This window comes from Felis catus, chromosome X, assembly GCF_018350175.1.
Source record: "Felis catus isolate Fca126 chromosome X, F.catus_Fca126_mat1.0, whole genome shotgun sequence".
NCBI lineage: Eukaryota > Metazoa > Chordata > Mammalia > Carnivora > Felidae > Felis > Felis catus.
In genome coordinates this window covers 59,266,969-59,293,911 of record NC_058386.1, presented here as the reverse complement: position 1 = coordinate 59,293,911, position 26,943 = coordinate 59,266,969, and the positions used below count along the sequence as shown (strand labels likewise).

At 37.3% G+C, this 26,943-nt stretch overlaps 1 protein-coding gene across 6 annotated transcripts in view; it reads left to right on the top strand.

The window, feature by feature from the left end:
* PHKA1 (phosphorylase kinase regulatory subunit alpha 1) overlaps positions 1–26,943 on the top strand; it is a 178,136-nt gene that overhangs the window by 87,631 nt on the left and 63,562 nt on the right. For all 6 annotated transcript variants that reach the window (XM_045050992.1, XM_045050991.1, XM_045050990.1 and 3 more), the window contains exons 15-16: positions 17,006–17,115; positions 18,061–18,205. In XM_045050992.1, the coding sequence (XP_044906927.1) occupies positions 17,006–17,115; positions 18,061–18,205 (255 nt within the window). The remainder of the gene's footprint in view (positions 1–17,005; positions 17,116–18,060; positions 18,206–26,943) is intronic.

The window sequence follows — 26,943 nt, the reverse complement described above, 5'->3', positions numbered from 1 at the left end:
AGGCAATGTCATATTCAATGGGGGAAAATTGAGAGCATTTCCCCTAGGGTCAGGAACAAGACAAGAAAATACACTCTTACCAGTTTATTCAACATAGTACTAGAAGTCCTAGCCATACCATTCAGACAACAAAAAGAAATAAAAGGCATCCCAGTAGGTAAGGAAGAAGTAAAACTCTCAATATTTGCAGATGTCATGATACTGTGTATAGAAAACCCTAAAGACTCCACCAAAACCCTACTAGAACTCATAAATGAATTCTTTAAAGATGGAGGATACAAAAATCAATGTACAGAAATCTGTTCATTTCTATACACTACTAATGAAGCAGAAGAAAGTAAAAGGAGCAATCCTGTTTGAAATTGCACCAAAACCAATAAAATATCTGTCTAAACTTAACCAAAGAGGTGAAAGACCTATACTCTGAAAACTATAATATGATGAAATAAATTCAAGACAACACAAATAAATGGAAAGATATTCCATGTTCATGGGTTGTTAAAATGTTCATACTACCCAAAGAAATCTATAAATTTAATGCAGTCTTTATCAAAATACCAACAGAGTTTTTCACAGAACTGGAACAAGCAATGGTAAAATTTGTGTGGAACCACAAAAGACGTCAAATACCAAAACAATCCTGAAAAAGAAAAACAAAACTGGAGGTATCACAATTCCAGATTTAAACTTATATTACAAAGTGGTAGTAATTAAAACAGTAGGTACTGGCATAAAAAAAAAAATAGACTCACGGATCAATAGAAAAGAATAGAAAACTCAGAAATAAACCCACAATTATATGGTCAAATAATATTTGATAACGAAGAGAAGAATGTACAATGGGGAAAAGTCTGTTCAACAAATGGTGTTGGGAAAACTGGACAACTACATGCAAAAGAATGAAACTGGACCATGTACTTACACCATACATGAAAATAAACTTAAAATGGATTAGAGACATAAATCTGAGACCTCAAAACACAAAACTCCTAGAAGAGAGTACAGGCAGTAATTTCTTTGACATCAACCATAGCAATATTTTTCTAGATATGTCTTCAGCTATAAAAAAGATGAGGGGCGCCTGGGTGGCACAGTCGGTTAAGCGTCCGACTTCAGCCAGGTCACAATCTCGCGGTCCGTGAGTTCGAGCCCCGCGTCAGGCTCTGGGCTGATGGCTCGGAGCCTGGAGCCTGTTTCCGATTCTGTGTCTCCCTCTCTCTCTGCCCCTCCCCCGTTCATGCTCTGTCTCTCTCTGTCCCAGAAATAAATAAACGTTGGAAAAAAAATTAAAAAAAAAAAATAAAAAAGATGAAATCTTCCCATTTGTGACATGGATGGAGCTAGAGTATAATGCTAAACAAAACCAGTCAGAGAAAGACAAATATGACTTCACTCATTTGGAATTTAATAAACAAAACAAATTAGCAAGAAGAAAACAAGAGAGAGAGAAACCAAGAAACAGACTCTACTATAGAGAACACACTGATGGTTACTATAGTGGAGGTCGGTGGGATGATGGGTGAAATAGGGGACGAGGATTATAGTGTACACTTATGAAAAAAAAAAGACAAAACAGTCTCCTGAGAAAAGGAAAATAAAAGCAAACATAAACTCTTGGGACTACATCAAAACAACAAGCTTCTACACAGCAAAGTAAACAATCGACAAAACTAAAAAAGCAACCAACAGAATGGGAGAAGATATTTGCAAATGACATAACTGATAAAGGGTTAGTATCCAAAATATATAAAGATAAAATTCAACATCCAAACAACAAATATTTGAATTAAAAATGGCAGAAAACATGAGTAGACATTTTTCCAAAGAAGACTTATGCATAGCAAATAGGCACATGGAAAGATGTTCATCATCACTTCCCATCAGGGAAATGCAAATCAAAACTACAGTGAGACATCACCTCACACCTGTCAGAATGGCTAAAATCAACAACAGAAGAAACAAGTGTTGGTGAGGATATGGAGAAAAGGGATTCCTCATGCACTGTTGGTGGGAATGTAAACAGTGCAACCACCAGTGGAAGGTAGTATGGAAGTTCCTCAAAAAGTTAAAAATAGAACTACACTATGATCCAGTAATCACACTACTAAGTATATACCCAAAAACTAGGAAAACACTAATTCAAAGCAGTGCATGCACCCTTATGTTTATAGCAGCAGTATTTACAATAGCCAAATTATGGAAGCAGCCACATGTCCTTTGATAAATGAATAGATAGAAAAGAAGATGGCAATTGAGTAGGAAGACCCCAGGCTCGTCTTGTCCCACTAATACAACTAGATCACTATCAAATCATCCTACATACCCCCAAAAATCAATCTGAAGACTGACAGAACAAACTCCACAACTAAAAGAAAAGAAGAGGCCATACTGAAGAAGGTAGGAAGTGAGGAGACATGGTTTAGGGGAAAAACAGATACTTCCTGCTTTGGAGGGGAGGGAGTCACAGTCATGGATAAGGGCAAGGAAGAGAGCACACAGGAGAACGCAAAAGGAGAATGCTTCCCTGTAGCCATTGTCTTGGAAAGCAAAAGGGCTGAATTATGTGAGTCCTTAGAACCAGCAGGGCTTAAAGCCCAAAGTTTTAAAGGTCTGCAGTCTTGGCTGGGATAGACACCACAGAGCACTGCACTGCTCCTGGAGAAAAGACAGGCAAACAACCCAGGGGCATAAGCATAGAAACAGAGATCTGGAGATCACCTGGGGCACACAGTGAGGAGATTCTTTTCTTTTCTCAGGTGTCCCTGAAAGGCAGCATTTGTGGAGACATCTCTCCAGGAACAAAGGATCTGGCTGGCTCCATTTCCCTCCTCTGCTGCTCAGCATAAACACAGAGCCACCTGCTGGAAGCAGTCCAGTGCAGACACCAGATGCCTTACTTGCTTACACTAAGCCCTGCCCCCTTGCACTACAGTGGAATTGCCTTCTCAGCCATGCTTGCCTCTGTCCTAGCAATCTTGGCCCCAACCCCAGAATACCAGCACAAAACCCTGCCCATACCGCATGTCCTGACCAGAGAGTTTTGCAGGGCCTCAGTTTTCATGGAAGTGGTATCAGGTCTCATTTCACAAGCAGACAAGAGTATATCTAGTTAAAACTCACCACATTCAGTCCAGGGAGCAAACACTGTCCACAGCAGGCAAGGAGAGCCTCTGCAGATGACAGGCCTGAATGATAGAGTAGCCAAAACAGCAACAGAGCACACCCAACACATTAGAGGAACTCCCTGAAGTGCCAGTCCCTGGGCACTACAGGACCTCTTCTTCATAAGACCATTACTTCCATGAGCAGGAGATATAACTCACTCTTCTAACATAGAGACTTAGCCAAAATGCAAAAATGGAGGAATTTATGAAAGAAATAGATTAGGCCGCAGTCAGAGATCTAAGCAAAACCAGACAAAAGTATCATACCTGTTAGAGAATTTAATGCAACAATATTAAGGATACTCAGGGGGCTTGAGAAAAGAATGGAAGACACCAGTGAGACCCTTAACACAGAGATAAAAGGGTTAAAAAAGAGCCAGAGGTGAATAATGTAATAAAAATTGGAAATAGGCCTGATGCAGTGAACAGCAGGCGAGAAGAAACAGAGGAACAAATTAGTGACACAGAACACAAAATAATGGGAAATAATGAAGCTGAACACAAGAGAGAATTAGGGAACATAAGAATAGGCTTAGGAAACTCAGTGACTCCACCAATGTAATAACATTCATATTAAAGGAGTCCCAGAAGAGAAGAGAGAGAAACAAGGGCAGAGAATTTACTTGAGATAATGACTGAAAACTTCCCTAATCTGGAGAAGGAAATAGACATTGAAATTCTAGGAGGGACAGAGAACTCCCAACAGAATCCACAAAAGCAGCCCAGCCTCAATACATATTTTAATTAAATTTGCAAAATATAGTGATAAAAAAATCTTAAAAGTAGCAAGGTAAAAGAAATCATTAACTTACAAGGGAAGACCCATAAAGCCAGCTGCAGATTTCTTAACAGAAACTTGGCAAGCCAAGTGGCATGGTGGATTCAAAGTGCTGCATGGGAATATACAAAGAATTATTCACCATGATCAAGTGGGATTCATTCCTGGACTGCAGGGCTGGTTCAACATTCGCAAATCAATCAATGTGATACATCACATTAATAAAAGAAAAGATAAGAACCATATGATCCTGTCAATCGATGCAGAACGAGCATTTGACAAAATTCAGCATCCTTTCTTAATAAAAACCCTCAAGAAAGTCTGGATTGAAGGAACATACTTAAACTTCATCAAAGCTATTTATGAAAAGCCCACAGCTAATATCATCCTCAGTGGGGAAACACTGAGAGCTTTCCCCCTAAGATCAGGAACACAACAGGGATGTCCACTCTCACCGCTGTTGTTTCACATAGTGTTGGAAGTTCTAGCATCAGCAGTCACACAACAAAAGGAAATCAAATGCATCAAAATTGGCAAAGATGAAGTCAAGCTTTCACTTTTTGCAGATGACATGATACTATACATGGAAAACCCGACAGACTCCACCAGAACTCTGCTAGAACTGATACATGAATTCAGCAAAGTTGCAGGATACAAAATCAAGGTACAGAAATCAGTTGCATTCTTATACACTAGTAATGAAGCAACAGAAAGACAAATAAAGAAACTGATCCCGTTCACAATTGCACCAAGAAGCATAAAATACCTAGGAATAAACCTAATCAAAGATGTAAAAGATCTGTATGCTGAAACTATAGAAAGCTTATGAAGGAAATTGAAGAAGATACAAAGAAATGGGAAAACATTCCATGCTCATGGATTGGAAGAATACATATTGTTAAAATGTCAATACTACCCAAAGCAATCTACACATTCAATGCAATCCGAATCAAAATTGCACCAACATTCTTCTCGAAGGTAGAACAAGCAATCCTAAAATTTGTATAGAACCACAAAGACCCTGAATAGCCAAAGTAATATTGAAGAAGAACACCAAAGTGGGAAGCATCACAATCCCAGACTTTAGCTTCTACTACAAAGCTGTAATCAAGACAGCATGGTATTGGCACAAAACAGACACATAAACCAGTGGAATAGAATAGAGACTCCAGAATTGGACCCACAAAAGTATGGCCACCTAATCTTTGACAAAGCAGGAAAGAATATCCAATGGAAAAAAGACAATCTCTTTAACAAATGGTGCTGGGAGAACTACACAGCGACATGCAGAAGAATGAAACTAGACCACTTTCTTACACCATTCACAAAAATAAACTCAAAATGGATGAAGGACCTGAATGTGACACAGGAAACCATCAAAACCCTAGAGGAGAAAGCAGACAAAAACCTCTCTGACCTCAGCCGCAGCAATTTCTTACTTGACACATCCTCAAAGGCAAGGGAATTAAAAGCAAAAATGAACTATTGGGACCTCATGAATATAAAAAGCTTCTGCACAGCAAAGGAAACAACCAACAAAACTAAAAAGCAACCAATGGAATGGGAAAAGATATTTGCAAATGACATATCAGACAAAGGGCTAGTATCCAAAATCTATAAAGAACTCACCAAACTCCACACCCGAAAAACACATAATCCAGTGAAGAAATGGGCAGAAGACATGAATAGACACTTCTCTAAAGAAGACATGCAGATGTCCAACAGGCACATGAAAAGATGCTCAACGTCGCTCCTCATCAGGGAAATACAAATCAATACCACAATGAGATACCACCTCACACCTGTCAGAATAGCTAACATAAACAACTCAAGCAACAACAGATGGTGGCAAGAATGCGGAGAAGGAGGATCTCTTTTGCATTGTTGTTGGGAATGCAAGCTGGTGCAGCCACTCTGGAAAACAGTATGGAGGGTCCTCAAAAAACTAAAAATACAACTACCCTACAAGCCAGCAACTGCACTACTAGGCATTTATCCACGGGATACAAGTGTGCTGTTTCGAAGGGATACATGCACCCCCATGTTTGTAGCAGCACTATCAACAATATCCAAATTATGGAAAGAGCCCAAATGTCCCTCAATGGATGAATGGATAAAGAAGATGTGGTATATATATACAATGGAGTATTACTATTACTTGGCAATCAAAAAGAGTGAAATCTTGCCATTTGCAACTACATGGATGGGACTGGAGGGTATTAAGTGAAATTAGTCAGTCAGAGAAAGACAAAAATCATATGACTTCACTCATATGAGGACTTACAACACAGAACAGATAAACATGAGGGAAGAGAAGCAAAAATAATATAAGAACATGGAAGGGGACAAAACATAAGAGACTCTTAAATATGGAGAACAAACAGAGGGTTGCTGGAGTGGTTGTGGGAGGGGGACTGGGCTAAATGGGTAGAGGGCATTAAGGAATCTACTCCTGAAATCATTATTGCACTATATGCTAACTAACTTGGATGTAAAATAAAAAAGTAAATAAATAATTTTTTAAAAATGAGTATTTCTGTAAAACATAAGGAATTCATTTTAAAAAGGATATATAATAACTTACACCTAAAACATGGAGAGGAGAAAGAATGGGTTCACACTTAATGAACATCAACTTACTATAGAATGCTATTGTAGTAGAGGTTATATACAAACCTACTTGTAACTATGTATCAAAAATCACCCATAAATGCAAAGAATACAGAGAAATAAATCTAATATATTACTAAAGAAAATCAGCAACATAAGAAACACAAAGTATCACAGAAAATCTCCAGATACAACCACAAAACAAGTAATAAAATGGCAATAAATACATATCACTAATTACTGTGAATGTGGATGGACTAAATAATTAAATGATATAAGGTGTCAGAATGGATAAACCCATCTATATGCTGCCTATAAGAGACACATTTTAGACCTACAGACACCTGAAGATTGAACGTGAAGGGATGGGGAAACATCTATCATGTAAATGGGTGTCAAAAGAAAGCCAGAGTAGCAATACTTCTATCAGAAAAACTAGACTTTAATAAAAGCATTAACAAGAGACAAAGAAGAGCACTATATAATCATAACAAGGCAATCCAACAATAAGATACAAATTGTAAATATTTATGTATCCACTGTGGGATCACCAAAACATATAAAACATTTAATAATAAACATAAAAGAACTCATTGGTAAAAATACAATAATAGTTGGGGACTTTTACACTCCACTTACATCAATGGACAGATCATCTAAACAGAAAATCTGCATGGAAAAATGGCTCTGAATGACACACTGGACCAGATGGACTTAATGTATATATTCAGAGCATTACATCCTAGAACATCTAAGTAAACACTGTTTCCAAGTGCACATGAAACATTCTCCAGAATAGATCACATATTAGGCCACAAACAGGCCTTAACAAATACAAAAAGATTGAAGTCATACTATGCACCTTTTGTGACCACATGCTATGAACCTAGAAGCCAAGCACGGGAAAAAATCTGGAAAGACCACAAATACATGCAGGTTAAATAACATTACTAAACAATGAAATAAAAATTTTCATGGTTAACCATGAAATGAAAGGAGAAATTTAAAAATACATGGAAATAAATACAAATGAAGACACAGTGGTCCAAAACCTTTGAAATGCAACAAAATTGTTCCTAAGAGGGAAGTTTATAACAACACAGACCTATTTTAAGAAGAAAAATCTCAAATAACAACCTAACTTTACACCTAAAGGAACTAGAAAAAGAACAACAAATGAAACCTAAAGCTAGAAGGAGGGAGGAAATAATGAAGATTAGAACAGAAATAAATGATATAGAAACTTAAAAAATAGATTAATGAAACCAGGAGCTGGTTATTTGAAAAAAATATAATAAAATTGATAAACCTGCATCCAGACTTATCTAAAAGAAAAGAGAAAGGACCCAAATAAAATCACAAGTGAGAAAGTAGAAATAACAGCCAACATCACAGAAATATAATCATAAGAGAATATTATGAAAAATTAATATGCCAACAAATTGGAAAACCTAAAAGAAATGAATAAATTCCTAGAAACATATAAATTACCAAAACTGATGAAACCATAAGAAATAGAAAAGTTGAATAGACTGATAACCAGAAAAGAAATTGAATCTGTAATCAAAAAGCTCCCAACAAACAACAGTCCAGGATTGGATGGCTTTACAGGCTAATTCTACCAAGCACTTAAGGAAGAGTTAATTCATATACTTCTCAAAGTATTCGAAAAAAATACAATAGGAGGGAAAACTTCCAAATTCATTCTGTGAGGCCAGCATTACCCTGATAGCATAACCAGTGTGTAAAGACACCACAAAAGAGAGAGAGAGAGAGAGAGAGAGAGAGAGAGAGAGAGAGAGAAACTACAGGCCAGTATCGTTGATGAACATAGATGCAAAATCCTCAGCAAAATACAAATCCAACACTACGTTAAGAAAATCATTCACCATAGTCAAGTGGGATTTATTCCTGGGTTGAAAGGCTGGTTCAACATTTGCAAATAGATCAACATGATCATCACATTAAAAAAGAAGGGATAAGAACCATATGATCATTTCAGTAGATGCAGAAATATCATTTGACCAAGTACAACATCATTTCATGATTAAAAAAAAAACACTCAACAAAGTAGGTGTAGAGGGAACATACCTCAACATAATAAAAGCCATATATGAAAAACTATAATATCCTAAATGGGGGGAAAATGAGAGCTTTTCTTCTATGGTCAGGAACAAAACAGGGATGTCCACTCTTACCACTTTTCTTTAACACAGTACTGGAAGTCCTAGCCACACCAATCAGATATCAAAAAGAAATAAAAGGCCTCCAAATCAGCAAGTAAGTAGTCAAATTTTCACTATTTGCAGATTGTATGATACTATATATAGAAAACTTATATAGATTCCACCAAAGATTTCCACCAAGAATCCACCAAGATTCCACCAAAAATACCGCTAGAACTAATAAACTAATTCAATCAAGTCCCAGGATACAAAATCAATGTTCAGAATTCTGTTGCATTTTTATACACCAGTTATGAAGAAGCAGAAATAGAAATTAAGGAATCCCATTTACAATTGCACCAAAAACAATAAGATACCTAGGAATAAACCTAACCGAAGAGGTGAAAGACCTGTGAAATACCAATGAAAGAAATTGAAAATGTCACAAAGAAATGGAAAGACACTCCATGCTCATGGATTGGAAGAACAAATATTGTTAAACTGTCTATACTGCCCAAAGCAATCTACGCATTTCATACAATCCCTATCAAACATTGACAAAATTTTTCACAGAGCTAGAACAAGCAACCCTAAAATTGGTATGGAACCACAAAGACTCCAAATAACCAAAGCAATCTTGAAAAAGAAAACAAAGTGGGAAACATTATAATTCCAGAGTTGAAGTTATATTACAAAGCTGTAGTGATCAAAACAGTATTGTGCTGACATAAAAATAGGTACACAGATCAATAGAACAGAACAGAAAATCAAGAAATATAGTCACAAATATATGGTCAGTTATTCTTCAACAAAGCAGGAAAGAATATGCAATGGGAAAAGTACAGTCTCTTCAACAAATGGTGTTGGGAAAACTGGACAGCAACATGCAGAAGAATGAAAATGGACCACTTTCTTAAACCATACACAAAAATAAACTAAAAATGGATTGAAGACCTAAATGGGAGACCTGAAACCATAAAAACCCTAGAAGAGAACATAGGCAGTAACTTCTTTTCATCAGATGTAGCAACTTCTTTCTAGATTTGTCTCCTGAAGCAAGGGAAACAAATGCAAAAATAAAGTATTAGGACTAAAAATAAAAAGCTTCTTCACAGTGAAGGAAACAATCAACAAAACTAAAAGGCAACCTACAGAATGGGATAAGTTATTTGCCAATGACATATCTGATAAAGAGTTAGTACCCAAAATATGTTTTTAAAAAAAACCTATATAGCTTAACACCCAAAAAATGAATAATACAATTAAAAATGTGCAGAGGGCATGGATAGACATTTTTCCAAAGAAGACATCCAGATGGCCAACAGAAACATAAAAAGATGCTGAAATAACTCATCATCAAGGAAATACAAACCAACACTACATTGAGCTACCACCTCACACCAGATGCTAAAATCAACAACATAAGAAACAATAGGTGTTGGTCAGGATGTGTACAAAGGTGAACTCTCTTGCAAACTGGTACAGCCACTCTGGAAAACAGTATGGAGTTTCCTCAAAACGTTAAACAGAGAACTACCCTACAATCCAGCAATCTCACTACTAGGTATTTACCCAAAAAATACAAAAATACTAATTGAAAGGGATACATGCACCTGATGTTTATAGCAGCATTATCTACAAGAGCCAAATTATGGAAATATGCCCAATGTCCATCGACCAATGAATGGATAAAGAATGTGTGGTATATATATCCAATGGACTGTTATTCAGCTATAAATAAAAATGAAATCTTGCCAGTTGCAAGGACATGGGTGGAGCTAGAGACTATGATGCTAAACTAAATAAGTGAGAGAAAGACAAACACCATACGATTTCACCCAAATGTGGAATTTTAGAAACAAATAAACATGGGCGAGGGGAAGAGAGGAAAACCAAGAAACAGTCTCTTAATTACAGAGAACAAACTGATGATTACCATAAGGGAGGTGGGTGGAGAAATGTGTTAAATAGGTGATGGGGATTAAGGAATGCACTTGTGATGATCACTGGGTGATGTATGGAAGTGTTCAATCACTGTATTGTACACCTGAAACTATTATTTTAACTAACTGGAATTTAAATGAAAACTTTAAATAGATGTGAGAGATGTGTGTGTAATATATATAATATATATCTATAATATATATAATATATATTATTATATATTTATATTATATATATAATTATATATATATATGGGAATATTAGCTATGAAAAAGAATGGAATCTTGCCATTTGTGACAACATGGATGGAGCTAAAGAGTATAATGGTAAGCAAAATAATTCAGTCAGAAAAGAAAGACAAATACCATATATTTGCACTCATATGTGGAATTTAAGAAACAAAACAAATGAGTAAAGGCAAAAAAAGAGAGACACAAAGAACAGATTTTTAAGTATAGAGAACAAACTGATGGTTATCAGAGGAGAGGTGAATGAGAAAATGGGTTCAATAGGTGAGGGGATTAAGGAGTGCGTTTGTCATGATGAGCACAAGTTGATGTATGGAATTGTTAAGCCACTATATTGTACACCTGAAACTTATATAACTTAGCTAACTGGAATTAAAAACTTTTTAAAAATGCAAATAAATCTGTAAGACACAATAAAGAATTTAGGAAGGTCTTGCTTATCACTTGAACTTATACCATGGCTGACTGACCCTGCAGCATCCGAGCTTTGCTGCTGCCTAAGAAAAGCTACTAACTTTTTGGCATCCTAATTTGGCATTCACAGATCCTAAATGCCTAGACCTGACTCTCAACTGAATCTTCATATGGTCTACCATATAGACTGTTCCCACCTCAGCACCAGATGTGCCAAGCTGAAAGCAGACACAGGCTAAACAAATTCCAAATTAACAAAATGAACTTTAAATGAACTCAGACTCAGATAATTGCAGATTTGGGTCACCCTCCTGTGGAGCTTTAAATTTATGAAACTATCCTGGGTTCTGGCTGGACCATTTGGGACCGTTGCTGATGTCCACAGGGAAAGGCTTGTTCTCTGATCAGACCATCTGAAATTAATCTGCTGATTGGTTCTATATGTCTGATACAGAAAGTGATTGTATTCTTCTGATTTCTGCAAAAGCTACAAATTGGGGGAGAGCACATCAGAGGAAATGTGACCCCTCCCCCACTCCTGACAAATTGGAATCTTGAACCCTCCTTGGGACTTGGTGGTTCTGTTTGGCTTTCCAGATTAGTGCCAGTTTACAAAAATGTATTGATAACTCCACTGCCCTCACCTTTCTCCTGATGCGCAAGCCTTAGTAAGGCAATTTGCTTATTAAATGCAGCTGTCCCCAGAAAGAGAGTGATCTTTTCTAAGCTGCTCATTGGATAAATTATTGGGACAAAAGTGGTAAGAAGTACAAAAACCCATTTTTTAATTATTTGAAAATTCAGAATTTCGTCTTGACCAATTCCTGGACATGATACGTCTTTCTGGTTAAACTGTATAATAATGTTTGCCTATGAAAATACTCTTAAACTTCTTGTATACAACTCTTCCAGATAAAAGATTGAGATGGAAGGAAGAGAATATTATAAAATTCTGGTTGCTAATTCAGACACACAGGTTTTGTGACAGTGGAGAAAAAACAAAATCCTGACACCTGGGGAGGCATGGGTAAAGGAGAAGGGCATTAATCATCTTTGATTTTTAGGACTATACCTGGAAATATTCCTCTCCTTCCTAATAAAACCACATGTTGTCTTACCTGCTGCCAAGAGTGCTTTGATTTCAAACTGACTGCTGAGTCTAAGGTCACATCTGACTGAACTGACTAGGAGATAGCAGGATGTGGCCACAGCTCCCACACCTTCTATACAGAACACCTCCCAATGTCATCCATACTCACAAAGCAGATTAGCTGATGTCATGAAGAAACAAAACTGTTTGGATCCAGTTTCCTTCAGGAGACACTCCCATTGAAATCAAAGAATGAACTGAACTTTTTGTACTGGACTGGAAACTCTAGGATAGGAGGCCTGCACTGGGAGACCCCACTGGAGATCATGTTAACCTACACTGCCTGATTAATGTATGTGATGCCCTAACATTTGTAAACTCTTTTTGTCCAAGAGTACTGCATATGCCTTCTGGAATTATACTTGTGTGTGAACCCTGACTATCCTGGTACTGCCTCAGCCTTGGAAGGCATTTAGGTCAGCATCAATATACAGGCCAGGCTGGTGCTGTGCTTGGACTGATCCCTCAAGCCAGATAAAAAAAGGTTAATACAGAAACTTGAGGAAGTTACCTGGCTGTTGAAGAGACATAATTATAATAATGTTAGGTTCTTTCTGGCTAAATCCAAGACCCCTGAGGGCATAACTGAGGATTACACTACAGGTTGGGCTTACTTTGCTGCATGGGAACCTACTGATAAAGACACCTTGGCCAAAAGCCAATGGGGTGGACTGTGCAGTAAAAGAGTTCACGTGACAGGCCTGAGAATGCAATTCTTAGAAAAAACTGCTTGTGGGGTGCCTGGGTGGCTCAGTCAGTTAAGTGTCCGACTTCAGCTCAGGTCATGATCTCATTGCTCATGAGTTTGAGCCTGCATCGGGCTTTGTGCTAACAGCTCAGAGCCTGGAGCCTGCTTCAGATTCTATGTCTCCCTCTCTCTATGTTCTTCCCCCACTCGCAGTCTGTCTCTCTCTCAAAAATAAATAAAGATTACCCAAAAAAAGTCTTAAAAAACAAGAAAGAACTGCTTGTAAGTTTGGCCCTTGGATGGCATTTGAATACCTGGATTTTAAGAGGGTCCACCATCCTCTTAAGGGTAACAGTGGTTTACTGCATGTCTAAACTATACAAACAGTATGGCTTATGCTGAATATCTGTTTTCCTTTTGAGAGTCTGGAGTTTGGGTATGTACTGTGCAGAGAGTGCCTGTGTGACCAACCACTAATAAAAACATCGAGTCTCAAATGAACATCCTTGGTAGACAACATTTCACATGTGTTGTCATATTTTAATGCTGGAGGAATTATGCATTTGCTATGTGACTGCTCTGGGAGAGGAATCTTAGAAGCTTGTTTCCTCTGGACTTTGCACCATGTGCCTTTTTTCTTTGCTGTTTTGCTTTGTGTCATTTTGATTTAATAAACCTTAGCCATTAATACAGCTATACAGTGAGTTCTAGGAATCCTAGTGAATCACCAAACCTGGAGATAATCTATGGGACCTCCAACACAACAAGAATATTCATAGGAGCTTTATTTATAATAACAAAAAACTGGATGGGGTGCGGGAAATCTCAAATGTCCATCAACAAGTGACTGGTTAAATGATACATCCATACACTGGGCTATTATACAGCAATGAAAACAAATGAACTAATTCTACATACATCGTATGGATGAATCTCATAGACATATTGTTGAGTGAAAAAACAAAATGCAAAAAAAATACATATTGTATGATTTTATTAATATAAAGCTAAAAGATGGACTACTTATTTATGGTGATTGAAGTTTGAATGGTGGTTAATTTTGGGAGCTGGGGGATGTTAATAACCAGGAAGAGGCACAAGGGAGGCTTCTGCAGTGCTGATAATGTTCCATATATTGATTTGAGTTGTGTGTTGACTATGTAAAATTGTATCAATTTTTACATTTAAGATTAGCATACTTACTTCATGTATATTATGTATATTATACTATAAGAAATTACCAATGAAAATACTCTAATGGCCATTGATGGATGAAAAGATAAACTAATGTGATGTGTATATACAATGGAAAATTTTTCAGCCTTGAAAAAGAATAAAATTCTGACACAGTACAAAATGGATGAACCTTGAAGACATTATTCCAAGTGGAATAAACCAGTCACAAAACAACAAATATTGTATGATTCCACATATATGAGGTACCAAGAGTAAGCAAATTTATAGAGACAGAAATGGTGATGATTTCCAGGGACTGGCAAGAGGAGAACATGGGGAGTTATTGTTTAATGGGCACAGTTTCAGTTTGGGAAGATGGAAAAGTTGTGGAGATGGGCGGTGGTGATAGTTGCACAACATTGTGAATGTGCTTAATACGGCTGAACAATTAAAAATGGTTAAAATGGTGGGGCGCCTGGGTGGCGCAGTCGGTTAAGCGTCCGACTTCAGCCAGGTCACGATCTCGCGGTCCGTGAGTTCGAGCCCCGCGTCAGGCTCTGGGCTGATGGCTCAGAGCCTGGAGCCTGTTTCCGATTCTGTGTCTCCCTCTCTCTCTGCCCCTCCCCCGTTCATGCTCTGTCTCTCTCTGTTCCAAAAATAAATAAACGTTGAAAAAAAAATTTAAAAAAAATGGTTAAAATGGTAAATTTTAGGTTATGTATATTTTTTACTACAATAAAAAAGAAAAAAATGGAAGAAACAGTGGATAAACCTGGTTGTGATATCAATGTCAGTTAAATGTGTACTTTCCAGAATGAATCCTGGAATATGACCAACACATTGACAGCTCTCTAGTTCTGTCCCTAAAAGTGAAGCAACACTAAAAAGGTAGCATATTTGGTAAGTTTCATACTTAGGATAAAGCAGGAGCAAAAATAAAATCCCCAAGAAAAATGAGTTCCAATAAAAAAAAGGTAGTACTAGTTCTGTCAGTACTGACATGAAATGATATTTAATATAAATTTTGGAGAAAGAGAGGTTGAGAACAAGCTTTTTGTGTATAGTGCTATCGTTATAAAAGGGAAAAAGTGTGTGAATAAATGAACTATTTCCTCATTGTAGGAGGTATTAATGTAATAATTGTCTTTTCAGAGACAAAAAAATTCAACTACATGTAACATAGATATAAATGATCAGATTCTAATTTCAAAATGCTAAACTATAAAAAAGAAGACATACTCAGGGAAATAAAGTGGATGTGTGTATACATACATACACACATATACATAATATTTATAGACAGATGTGCAGATTCTATATAAATTTTCACTAAAACTACACCTTGGGGTGCCTGGGTGGCTCAGTCAGTTGAGCATCTAACTTCGGCTCAGGTCATGATCTCACAGTTCATGAGTTTGAGCCCTACATCGGGCTCCGTGCTGTCAGCAATGGAGCCTGACTGAGATTCATTCTCTCTGTGTGTCTCTCTCTCTTTCTCTCTCTCAAAAATAAATAAACAAACATTTTAAAAGTTAAAAAAAATAAATAAAATTACACCTTTTGTAGCTTTCTGATAGTTCAAGTCTTCCCCTTAAGTTTTCAAAAATACTCCTCTGCCAAATGAACTTTACTCTAAGTTTCCACAAAATTTCCTATCAGACACAATAATATTTTGACTTATTTGGATAAGTTGTGTTGTTCCATTGAATTTAAAATGTGTCAATTAAATTGAAGGAGTCCAAGTAAATTCATTTCAGTTTTTCAGTTTAGTATGCCATCTTTAAGCTGATGGGGGTTTGTTCAGCTTTACTGAGGCATAGTCTACATTGATAAGTTTGGTAGTCAATATAGTTTTTGCAGTTTTCATGGGATTTAAGGAAATTCAGCATATGAATATCGGTAATAGAATTCTATCATTCGTAGAACTATTAATTTTCATGTGCATTCTTTTCTCTCATGTAGATTATGTGACTTTTTTATAAGAGCATAAAGTTCTTTAAGAACAGAGATAAATGGGGGCGCCTGGGTGGCTCAGTTGATTAAGCGCCCGAATTTGGTTCGGGTCATGATCTCACAACTTGTGGGTTTGAGCCCTGTGTCAGGCTCTGTGCTGACAGCTCAGAGCCTGGAGCCTGCCTCGGATTCTGTGTCTCCCTCTCTCTCTTCCCCTCCCCTGCTCATGCTCTGTCTCTCTGTCTCTCAAAAATAAATAAACATTTAAGAACATTTTTAAGGGGCGCCTGGGTGGCGCAGTCAGTTAAGCGTCCGACTTCGGCCAGGTCACAATCTCGCGGTCCGTGAGTTCGAGCCCCGCGTCAGGCTCTGGGCTGATGGCTCGGAGCCTGGAGCCTGTTTCCGGTTCTGTGTCTCCCTCTCTCTCTGCCCCTCCCCCGTTCATGATCTGTCTCTCTCTGTCCCAAAAATAAATAAACGTTGAAAAAAAAATTTTAAAAAAAAAGAACAGTTTTAAAAAACAGAGATAAATGCATACTCTCTCTTGGAGAGCCCTAAAGTACTTAGTATGAACTTGTACATGATACAGATAGTAACTTTGAGGTACAGAACTTAGTTTGTTGTATCAGGAAGTGTAAATCTAATACAAAAAAAATGTTTACTCATTGGATTTGTGCCCTAGAAAGATCTTGAGCATTTTTTAACTCTATCTTAGGATGCAACAGTAGAATGAAACTTAGTGGACGACCCTACAGGCACATGGGAGTCCTTGGAACTTCAAAACTCTATGACATTCGGAAAACTATCTTTACCTTCACTCCACAGGTAAGTGGAATAAGATTTAGATGCACTGAGATGAATGGAAGTAAGACAAACAGTACAGAAATAAAGCATTTACCAAAGTTAGGACAGGTGTCAGAGTTCATGGGGCCTTGCACATATTAAGTTGCTCAATAAATATTTGTTGAGTTGGATTGAACTGAGCTTGTAGCACAGAGCTATGCCAAGTGATTGTGGCTACCAAGAGTAGTCCTATGTGTTGCAGAAACTGTGACTAGGGATTTTATAAATGTTGAAGTACTTTTAAAAAGTACTCCTTTTAAATGTTAAAAGTAAGATTCTATTTGTTCTTTATGAACAAAATATAACCTCTTTTACTTAGTTACTAAACTGTGTTCTCTTTGTTTTGGGCAGAGGCCCTTTTTACATTGATATTCTCTTCTAAACAAAAATGTCAGTACTGTTTCAGCCATGATTATACACATTGTTAGCCTGTTATTGGCCACATTATAATAGTAAGCCCAATTATATGTGTGTATAGGAGGAGAAACTATTTTCTGGAAAGAAAGCTTAAGCTCCCCATTTGTCGTCTTACATCTGAAATTGTGCATCTGAGGTAGAGACAAAAGAGTAATGTACCATAGATCCTATTTCTGACCTTGCCATTTGCTAGCCATATGACTTTGTTAATCCACTTAGTGGCTCTGCCTTATTTTTATCTATTAAAAGAAGAAAAGCCGTCACTCATTTGTTATATAATTAAATAAAATTATGTACTTGAAAACACTTTGTAAACTAGAGTACACTGTAAAAATGTCAAAAATTATATGTGCCAATTGACTATCAGATTCTTTGGAAAGAATTAGGCACTATAGTTGCCTCTGTGATGTGTTATATACCTTTGTGAATATGTGAGTACTTTAAAATATTATTTGACAGTTATAAGAGTAAGTTATTCTAAGCTGTTATTTTTCTGCTTCTTTTTCTCAGTTTATAGACCAGCAACAGTTCTACCTGGCTCTGGACAACAAGATGATAGTAGAAATGCTTAGAACAGACCTCTCCTACCTCTGTAGCCGCTGGAGGATGACAGGCCAGCCCACCATCACCTTCCCCATTTCACACACCATGCTTGGTAAGGTTGTATGAGGCAAGGAACAAATGTATTTGGGGACTAAGTCATGTGGTTAGTCCTTCAAAGTCTTAGAGTCACTGGAAAGCTTCTCATTATCATTTATTCTTTCAGCAGTTATTTCTTAGCTCCTATTTTTCTGCCAGGCATTTATCTAAGCACTTGGGCTACATGGAGCAAATAAGGCAGATGAGTAGATAGAATTCTACTCTCATGGAGCTTATGTTTTAGAATAAATATGTAACAAATGAACCAATGTTCAAGAATATTTCAAATGGTTTGAGGGTTATAATTCTGAAAATGTAATAGAATAACTTGCAGGCTACTTGGGGGCTAATTGGTTTTTAGGTCAATTGCAGAAACTTTATAATGTAATTCATTTTAAAGACAGTAATAATACATTCTGCATCTGTCTTACCCCAGTGGAGCACCAAGATTTTAAGATAAGTTCCCACACTTACCCTTCCAAGTCTTGCCTAACTGAAGCAGTAAAATCTAACAAGGAGAAGTGAAAAGGCTTTCAGTTTAGCTTTCCTTTACTGGCTGGGCTTCTTAACATTTCTTATTTGAAACTGGGTGAAAGGCTTTATTATTCTCTCAGTTCCTGGAGGACTAGAGCCAATACTGAAGCACTGTTTCCTTTCTGTGTCTCTGCTATTGCTTCCAAAAGCCTGTTTATACTGCCAAAGGAAGTAGAATTCCTTTTCATTAGAGAAGAATCCTTTGTCATAAATCATTCAGTGTCCAGACAGGCTGTTAGGAATTTTGATCACATCTCTAAAGTGCTTCAAAAGCAGAGGAATTGAGGAAGTAGGGTAGTCTTTCTTCTTTTTGCCTTTCTTCTTTATTTAAGACAACAAGTTCCTGATTAATAAACATTATGTTCCCAGACTTGTCTTCAGAAACTACAAAGTCTAATTGGAGAGGCAAAGCTGATACACAAAAATAATAGAAACAAAGACAGTATATAAAGAAGAACCAAAGCATTGGATTAGTATTTTAAAGTGAAGGTAATCAAGTTGTTAAAGAAAATGTCTTGACTGAGATGGGAATTATCAAGACTTTTTGGGATGGGTAGAATTCATATAGGAGGATAGAAGAAGGAAGGCAGTTTAGGTAAGGGGAAAATACCATGAATGAGACCTGGAGACAGGGATGAGCTGGACTTGTTGTTTTTTTTTTTTTAATATGAAATTTATTGTCAGATTGGTTTCATACAACACCCAGTGTTCATCCCAACAGGTGACCTCCTCAGTGCCCATCACCCACTTTCCCCTCCCTCCCACCCCCCATCAACCCTCAGTTTATTCTCAGTTTTTAAGAGTCTCTTATGGTTTGCCTCCCTCCCTCTCTGTAACTTTTTTTCCCCCTTCTCCTCCCCACTGGTCTTCTGTTAAGTTTCTCAGGATCCACATAAAAGTGAAAACATATAGTATCTGTCTTTCTCTGTATGACTTATTTCACTTAGCATAACACTCTTCAATTCCATCCATGTTGTGACAAAAGGCCATATTTCATTCTTTCTCATTGCCAAGTAGTATTCCATTGTACACATAAACCACAATTTCTTCATCCATTCATCAGTTGATGGACATTTAGGCTCTTTCCATAATTTGGCTATTGTTGAAAATGCTGCTATAGGGGCACCTGGGTGGCGCGGTTGGTTAAGCGTCCGACTTCAGCCAGGTCACGATCTCGCAGTCCGTGAGTTCGAGCCCCGCGTCAGGCTCTGGGCTGATGGCTCAGAGCCTGGAGCTTGTTTCCGATTCTGTGTCTCCCTCTCTCTCTGCCCCTCCCCCGTTCATGATCTGTCTCTCTCTGTCCCAAAAATAAATAAATGTTGAAAAAAATTTAAAAAAAAAAAAAAGAAAATGCTGCTATAAACATTGGGGTACAAGTGCCCCTATGCATCAGCACTCCTGTATCCCTTGGGTAAATTCCTAGCAGTGCTATTGGTGGGTCATAGGATAGGTCTATTTTTAATTTTTTGAGGAACCTCCATACTGTTTTCCAGAGTGGCTGCACCAGCTTGCATTCCCAACAAACAATGCAAAAGAGATCCTCCTTCTCCGCATTCTTGCCACCATCTGTTGTTGCTTGAGTTATTTATGTTAGCTATTCTGACAGGTGTGAGGTGGTATCTCATTGTGGTATTGATTTGTATTTCCCTGATGAGGAGCGACATTGAGCATCTTTTCATGTGCCTATTGGACATCTGCATGTCTTCTTTAGAGAAGTGTCTATTCATGTCTTCCGCCCATTTCTTCACTGGATTATTTGTTTTTCAGGTGTGGAGTTTGGTGAGTTCTTCATAGATTTTGGATACTAGCCCTTTGTCTGATATGTCATTTGCAAATATCTTTTCCCATCCCATCGGTTGCCTTGTAGTTTTGTTGATGGTTTCCTTTGCTGTGCAGAAGCTTTTTATATTGATGAGGTCCCAATAGTTCATTTTTGCTTTTAATTCCCTTGCCTTTGGAGATGTGTCAAGTAAGAAATTGCTGTGGCTGAGGTCAGAGAGGTTTTTGCCTGCTTTCTCTAGGGTTTTGATGGTTTCCCATCTCACATTCAGGTCCTTCATCCATTTTGAGTTTATTTTTGTGAATGGTGTAAGAAAGTGGTCTAGTTTCATTCTTCTGCATGTCGCTGTGTAGTTCTCGCAGCACCATTTGTTAAAGAGACTGTCTTTTTTCCATTGGATATTCTTTCCTGCTTTGTCAAAGATTAGTTGGCCATACTTTTGTGGGTCAAATTCTGGAGTCTCTATTCTATTCCATTGGGTCAAATTCTGGAGTCTCTATTCTATTCCATTGGTCTATGTGTCTGTTTCTGTGCCAATACCATACTGTCTTGATGATTATAGCTTTGTAGTAGAGGCTAAAGTCTGGGATTGTGATACCTCCTGCTTTGGTTTTCTACTTCAATATTACTTTGGCTATTCAGGGTCTTTTGTGGTTCCATACAAATTTTAGGATTGCTTGTTCTACCTTCGAGAAGAATGCTGGTGCAATTTTGATTCGGATTGCATTGAATGTGTAGATTGCTTTGGGTAGTATTGACACTTTCACAATATTTATTCTTCCAATCCATGAGCATGGAATGTTTTCCCATTTCTTTGTATCTTCTTCAATTACCTTCATAAGCTTTCTATAGTTTTCAGCATACAGATCTTTTACATCTTTGGTTAGATTGATTCCTAGGTATTTTATGCTTCTTGGTGCAGTTGTGAATAGGATCAGTTTCCTTATTTGTCTTTCTGTTGCTTCATTATTAGTGTATAAGAAGGCAACTGATTTCTTTACATTGATTTTATATCCTGCAGCTTTGCTGAATTCATGTATCACTTCTAGCAGGCTTTTGGTGCAGTCCATCCGGTTTTCCATGTATAATATCATGTCATCTGCAAAAAAATGAAAGTTTGACTTCATCTTTGCCAATTTTGATGCCTTTCGTTTCCTTTTGTTGTCCGATTGCTGATGCTAGAACTTCCAACACTATGTGAAACAACAGCGGTGAAAGTGGACATCCCTGTCATGTTCCTGATATCAGGGGGAAAGCTCTCAGTTTTTCCCCATTGAGGATGATATTAGCTGTGTGCTTTTCATAAATGGCTTTTATGATGTTTAAGTATGTTCCTTCAATCCCGAATTTCTTGAGGGTATTTATTAAGAGAGGATGCTAAATTTTGTCAAATGCTTGTTCTGCATCAATTAGCAGGATCATATGGTTCTTATCTTTTCTTTTATTAATGTGATGTATCACATTGATTGATTTGCAAATGTTGAACCAGGCCTGCATCCCAGGAATGAATCCCACTTGATCATGGTGAATAATTCTTTTTATATGCTGTTGAATTTGATTTGCCAGTATCTTGTTGAGAATTTTTGCATCCATATTATCAGAGATATTGGCCTGTAGTTTTTTTGTTTTTTTGTTTTTTTTTGTTTTTTTGTTTTTTTTTTGCTGGGTGTCTGGTTTGGGAACCAAAGGAATGCTGGCTTCATAGAATAAGTCTGGAAGTTTTCCTTCCCTTTCTAATTTTGGAACAGCTTGAGAAGGATAGGTATTATCTCTGCTTTCAATGTCTGGTAGAATTCCCCAGGGAAGCAATCTGGTCCTGGACTCTTATTTGTTGGGATATTTTTGATAACTGATTCAATTTCTTCGCTGCTTATGGGTCTGTTCAAGTTTTCTATTTCTCCTGTTTGAGTTTTGGAAGTGTGTGGGTGTTTAGGAATTTGTCCATTTATTCCAGGTTGTCCAGTTTGTTGGCATATAATTTTTCATAGTATTCCCTGATAATTGCTTGAATTGCTTATATTTCTGAGGGATTGGTTGTAATAATTCCATTTTCATTCATGATTTTATCTATTTGGGTCATCTCCCTTTTCTTTTCAGAAGCCTGGCTAGAGGTTTATCAGTTTTGTTTATTTTTTCAAAAAACCAACTCTTGGTTTCATTGATCTGCTCTACCATTTTTTTAGATTCTATATTATTTCTGCTCTGATCTTTATTATTTCTCTTCTTCTGCTGGGTTTAGGGTATCTTTGCTGTTCTGCTTCTAGTTCCTTTAGGTGTGCTGTTAGATTTTGTATTTGGGATTTTTCTTGTTTCTTGAGATAGGCCTGGATTGCAATGTATTTTCCTCTCAGGACTGCCTTTGCTGCATCCCAGAGTGTTTGCAATGTTCTTTTCATTTTCATTTGTTTCCATATATTTTTTAATTACTTCTGTAATTGCCTGGTTGATTCATTCATTCTTTAGTAGGGTGTTCTTTAACCTCCATGCTTTTGGAGGTTTTCCCGACTTTTCCTGTGGTTGATTTCAAGTTTCATAGCATTGTGGTCTGAAAGTTTGCATGGTATGATCTCAATTCTTTTATACTTATGAAGGGGCTATTTTGTGAACCAGTATGTGATCTATCTTGGAGAATGTTCCATGTGCACTCAAGAAGAAAGTATATTCTGTTGCTTTGGGATGCAGAGTTCTAAATATATATGTCATGTCCATCTGATCTAATGTATCATTCAGGGCCCTTGTTTCTTTATTGATTCTCTGTCTAGATGATCTATCCATTGTTGTAAGAGGAGTATTAAAGTCCCCTGCAATTACCACATTCTTATCAATAAGGTTGCTTATGTTTGTAATTGTTTTATATATTTGGGGGCTCCCGTATTCGGCGCAGAGACATTTATAATTCTTAGCTCTTCCTGATGGATAGACCTATAATTATTACATAATGCCCTTCTTCATCTCTTTTACGGTCTTTAATTTAAAGTCTAGTTTGTCTGGATAAGTATGGCTACTCCAGCTTTCTTTTGACTTCCAGTAGCATGATAGATAGTTCTCCATCCCCTCACTTTCAATCTGAAGATGTCCTCAAGTCTAAATGAGTCTCTTGTAGACAGCAAATAGATGGGTCTTGTTTTTTTATCCATTCTGATGCCCTATGTCTTTTGGTTGGAGCATTTAGTCCATTTACATTCAGTGTTATTATTGGAAAATATGGGTTTAGAGTCATTGTGATGTCTGTAGGTTTCATGCTTGTAGTAGTGTCTCTGGTTCTTTGTGGTCCTTGCAACATTTCACTCACAGAATCCCCCTTAGGATCTCTTGTAGGGATGGTTGAGTGGTGATGAATTCCTTCAGTATTTGTTTCCTTGGGAAAACCTTTATTTCTCTTTCTATTCTGAATGACAGACTTGCCTCATAAAGGATTCTTGGCTGCATATTTTTTTCTGTTCATCACATTGAAGATTTCCTGCCATTCCTTTCTGGACTGCCAAGTTTCAGTAGATAGGTCTGCCACTACCCTAATAGGTCTCCCTTTGTAAGTTAGAGCCTGTTTATCCCTAGCTGCTCTCAGAATTTTCTCTTTATACTTTTATTTTGCCAGTTTCACTATGATATATCATGCAGAAGAACGATTCAAGTTACTTCTGAAGGGATGCCTTTTGGATTTCAATGCCTTTTTCCTTCCCCAGATCAGGGAAGTTCTCAGCTATGATTTGTTCAAGTACACCTTCAGCCCCTTTCTCTCTTAATTTTTTTAATTTTCTTTTTTATTTGTTAAAATTTCCATCCAAATTAGTTAGCATATAGTGAAACAATGATTTCAGGAGTAGATTCCTTAATGACCCTTACCCTTTTAGCCCATTCCCCCACCCACAACCCCTCCAGCAATCCTCAGTTTGTTCTCCATATATGAGTCTCTTCTGTTTTGTCCCCCTCCCTGTTTTTATATTATTTTTGTTTCCCTTCCCTTATGTTCATCTGTTCTGTGTCTTAAAGTCCTCATATGAGTAAAGTCATTTGATTTTTGTCTTTCTCTATCTGACTAATTTCACTTAGCACAATACCCTCCAGTCCCATCCACATAGTTGCAAATGGCAAGATTTCATTCTTTTTGATTGCCGAGTAATACTCCATTGTATGTATGTGTGTGTGTGTGTGTGTGTGTGTGTGTGTGTGTGTGTGTGTATACCACATCTTCTTTATCCATTCATCTATCAATGGACATCTGGGCTCTTTCCATACTTTGGCTATTGTTGATAGTGCTGCTATAAACATGGGGGTGCATGTGTCCCTTCAAAACAGCACACCTGTATCCCATGGATAAATGCCTAGTAGTGCAATTGCTGGGTCATAGGGTAGTTCTATTTTTAGTTTTTTGAGAAACCTCCATACTGTTTTCCAGAGTGGCTGCACTAGCTTGCATTCCCACCAACAGTGCAAAAGAGATCCTCTTTCTCCACATCCCCGCCACCATCTGTTGTTGCCTGAGTAGTTAATGTTAGCCATTCTGGCAGGTGTAAGGTGGTACCTCATTTTGGTTTTGATTTGTATTTCCCTGATGATGAGTGATGTTGAGCATTTTTTCATGTGTCAATTGGCCATCTTGATGTCTTCCTTGGAGAAGTGTCTATTCATGTCTTTTGCCCATTTCTTCACTGGATTATTTGTGTTTTGGGTGTTAAGTTTGATAAGTTCTTTATAGATTTTGGATACTAACCCTTTATCTGATATGTCATTTGCAAATATGTTCTCCCATTCTGTCGGTTGCCTTTTAGTTTTGCTGATTTGTTTCCTTCACTGTGCAGAAGATTTTTATCTTGATGAGGTCCCAGTAGTTCATTTTTGCTTTTGTTTCCCTTGCCTCCAAAGACGTGTTGAGTAAGAAGTTGCTGCGGGCAAGATCAAAGAGGTTTTTGCCTGCTTTCTCCTTGAGGATTTTGATGACTTCGTGTCTTACATTGAGGTCTTTCATCCATTTTGAGTTTGTTTTTGTGTATGGTGTAAGAAAGTGGTCAAATTCTTTCTTCTGCATGTCTTTGTCCAGCTTTCCCAGCACCACTTGCTGAAGGGACTGTCTTTATTCCAATGATATTCTTTTCTGCTTTGTCAAAGATTAGTTGGCCATATGTTTGTGAGTTCTCTATTGTGTTGCATTGATCTGAGTGTCTGTTCTTGTGCCAGTACCATACTGTTTTGATGATTACAGCTTTTTAGTATAGCTTGAAGTCTTGGATATGATGTGTCCTGCTTTGGTTTTCTTTTTCAAGATTGCTTTGGCTATTCAGGGTCTTTTCTCATTCCATACAAATTTTAGGGTTATTTTTTCTAGCTCTGTGAAGAATGGTGGTATTACTTTGATAGGGATTGCATTGAATATGTAGATTGCTTTGGGTAGTATCAACATTTTAACAATATTTGTTCTTCCTATCTAGGAGCATGGAATCTTTTTCCATTTTTTTTGTGTGTGTCTTCTTCAATTATTTTCATAAGCTTTCTATCATTTTCAGTGTATAGATTTTTCACCTCTTTGGTTAGATTTATTCCTAGGTATTTTATGTTTTTTTTGTGCAACTGTAAATGGGATCAATTCCTTGATTTTTCTTTCTGTCACTTCATTGTTGGTATATAGGAATACGACACATTTCTGTGCATTGATTTTATATCCTGCAACTTTGCTGAATTCATGGATCAATTCTAGCAGTTTTTGGTGGAATCGTTTGGGTTTTCTATATAGAGTATCATGTCGTCTGCGAAGAGTGAATGTTTGACCTCTTTCTGGCTGATTTGGATGTCTTTTATTTCTTTGTGTTGTCTGATTGCAGAGGCTAAGACTTCCAATACTATGTTGAATAACAGTGGTGAGACTGGACATCCCTGTCTTATTCCTGACCTTAGGGGGAAAGCTCTCAGATTTTCCCCATGGAGGATGATATTAGCATTGGGTCATTCATATATGGCTTTTATTATCTCGAGGTATGCTCCTTCTATCCCTACTTTCTTGATGGTTTTTATCAAGAAGGGATGCTGTATTTTGTCAAATGCTTTCTCTGCATTTATTGAGAGGATCATATGGTTCTTGTCCTTTCTTTTATTGATGTGATGAATCACGTTAATTGTTTTTGCAGTTATTGAACCAGCCCTGCATCCCAGGTATAAATCCCGCTTAGTCGTGGTGAATAATTTTTTTAATGTATTTTTGGATACAGTTGGCTAATATTTTGTTGAGGATTTTTGCATCCATGTTCATCAGGGAAATTGGTCTATAGTTCTCCTTTTTAATGGGTCTCTGTCTGGTTTTGGAATCAAGGTAATGCTGGCTTCATAGAAAGCGTTTGGAAGTTTTCCTTCCATTTCTATTTTTTGGAACAGTTTGAAGAGAATAGGTGTTAACTCTTCCTTGAATGTTTGGTAGAATTCCCCTGGAAATCCATCTGGCCTTGGACTCT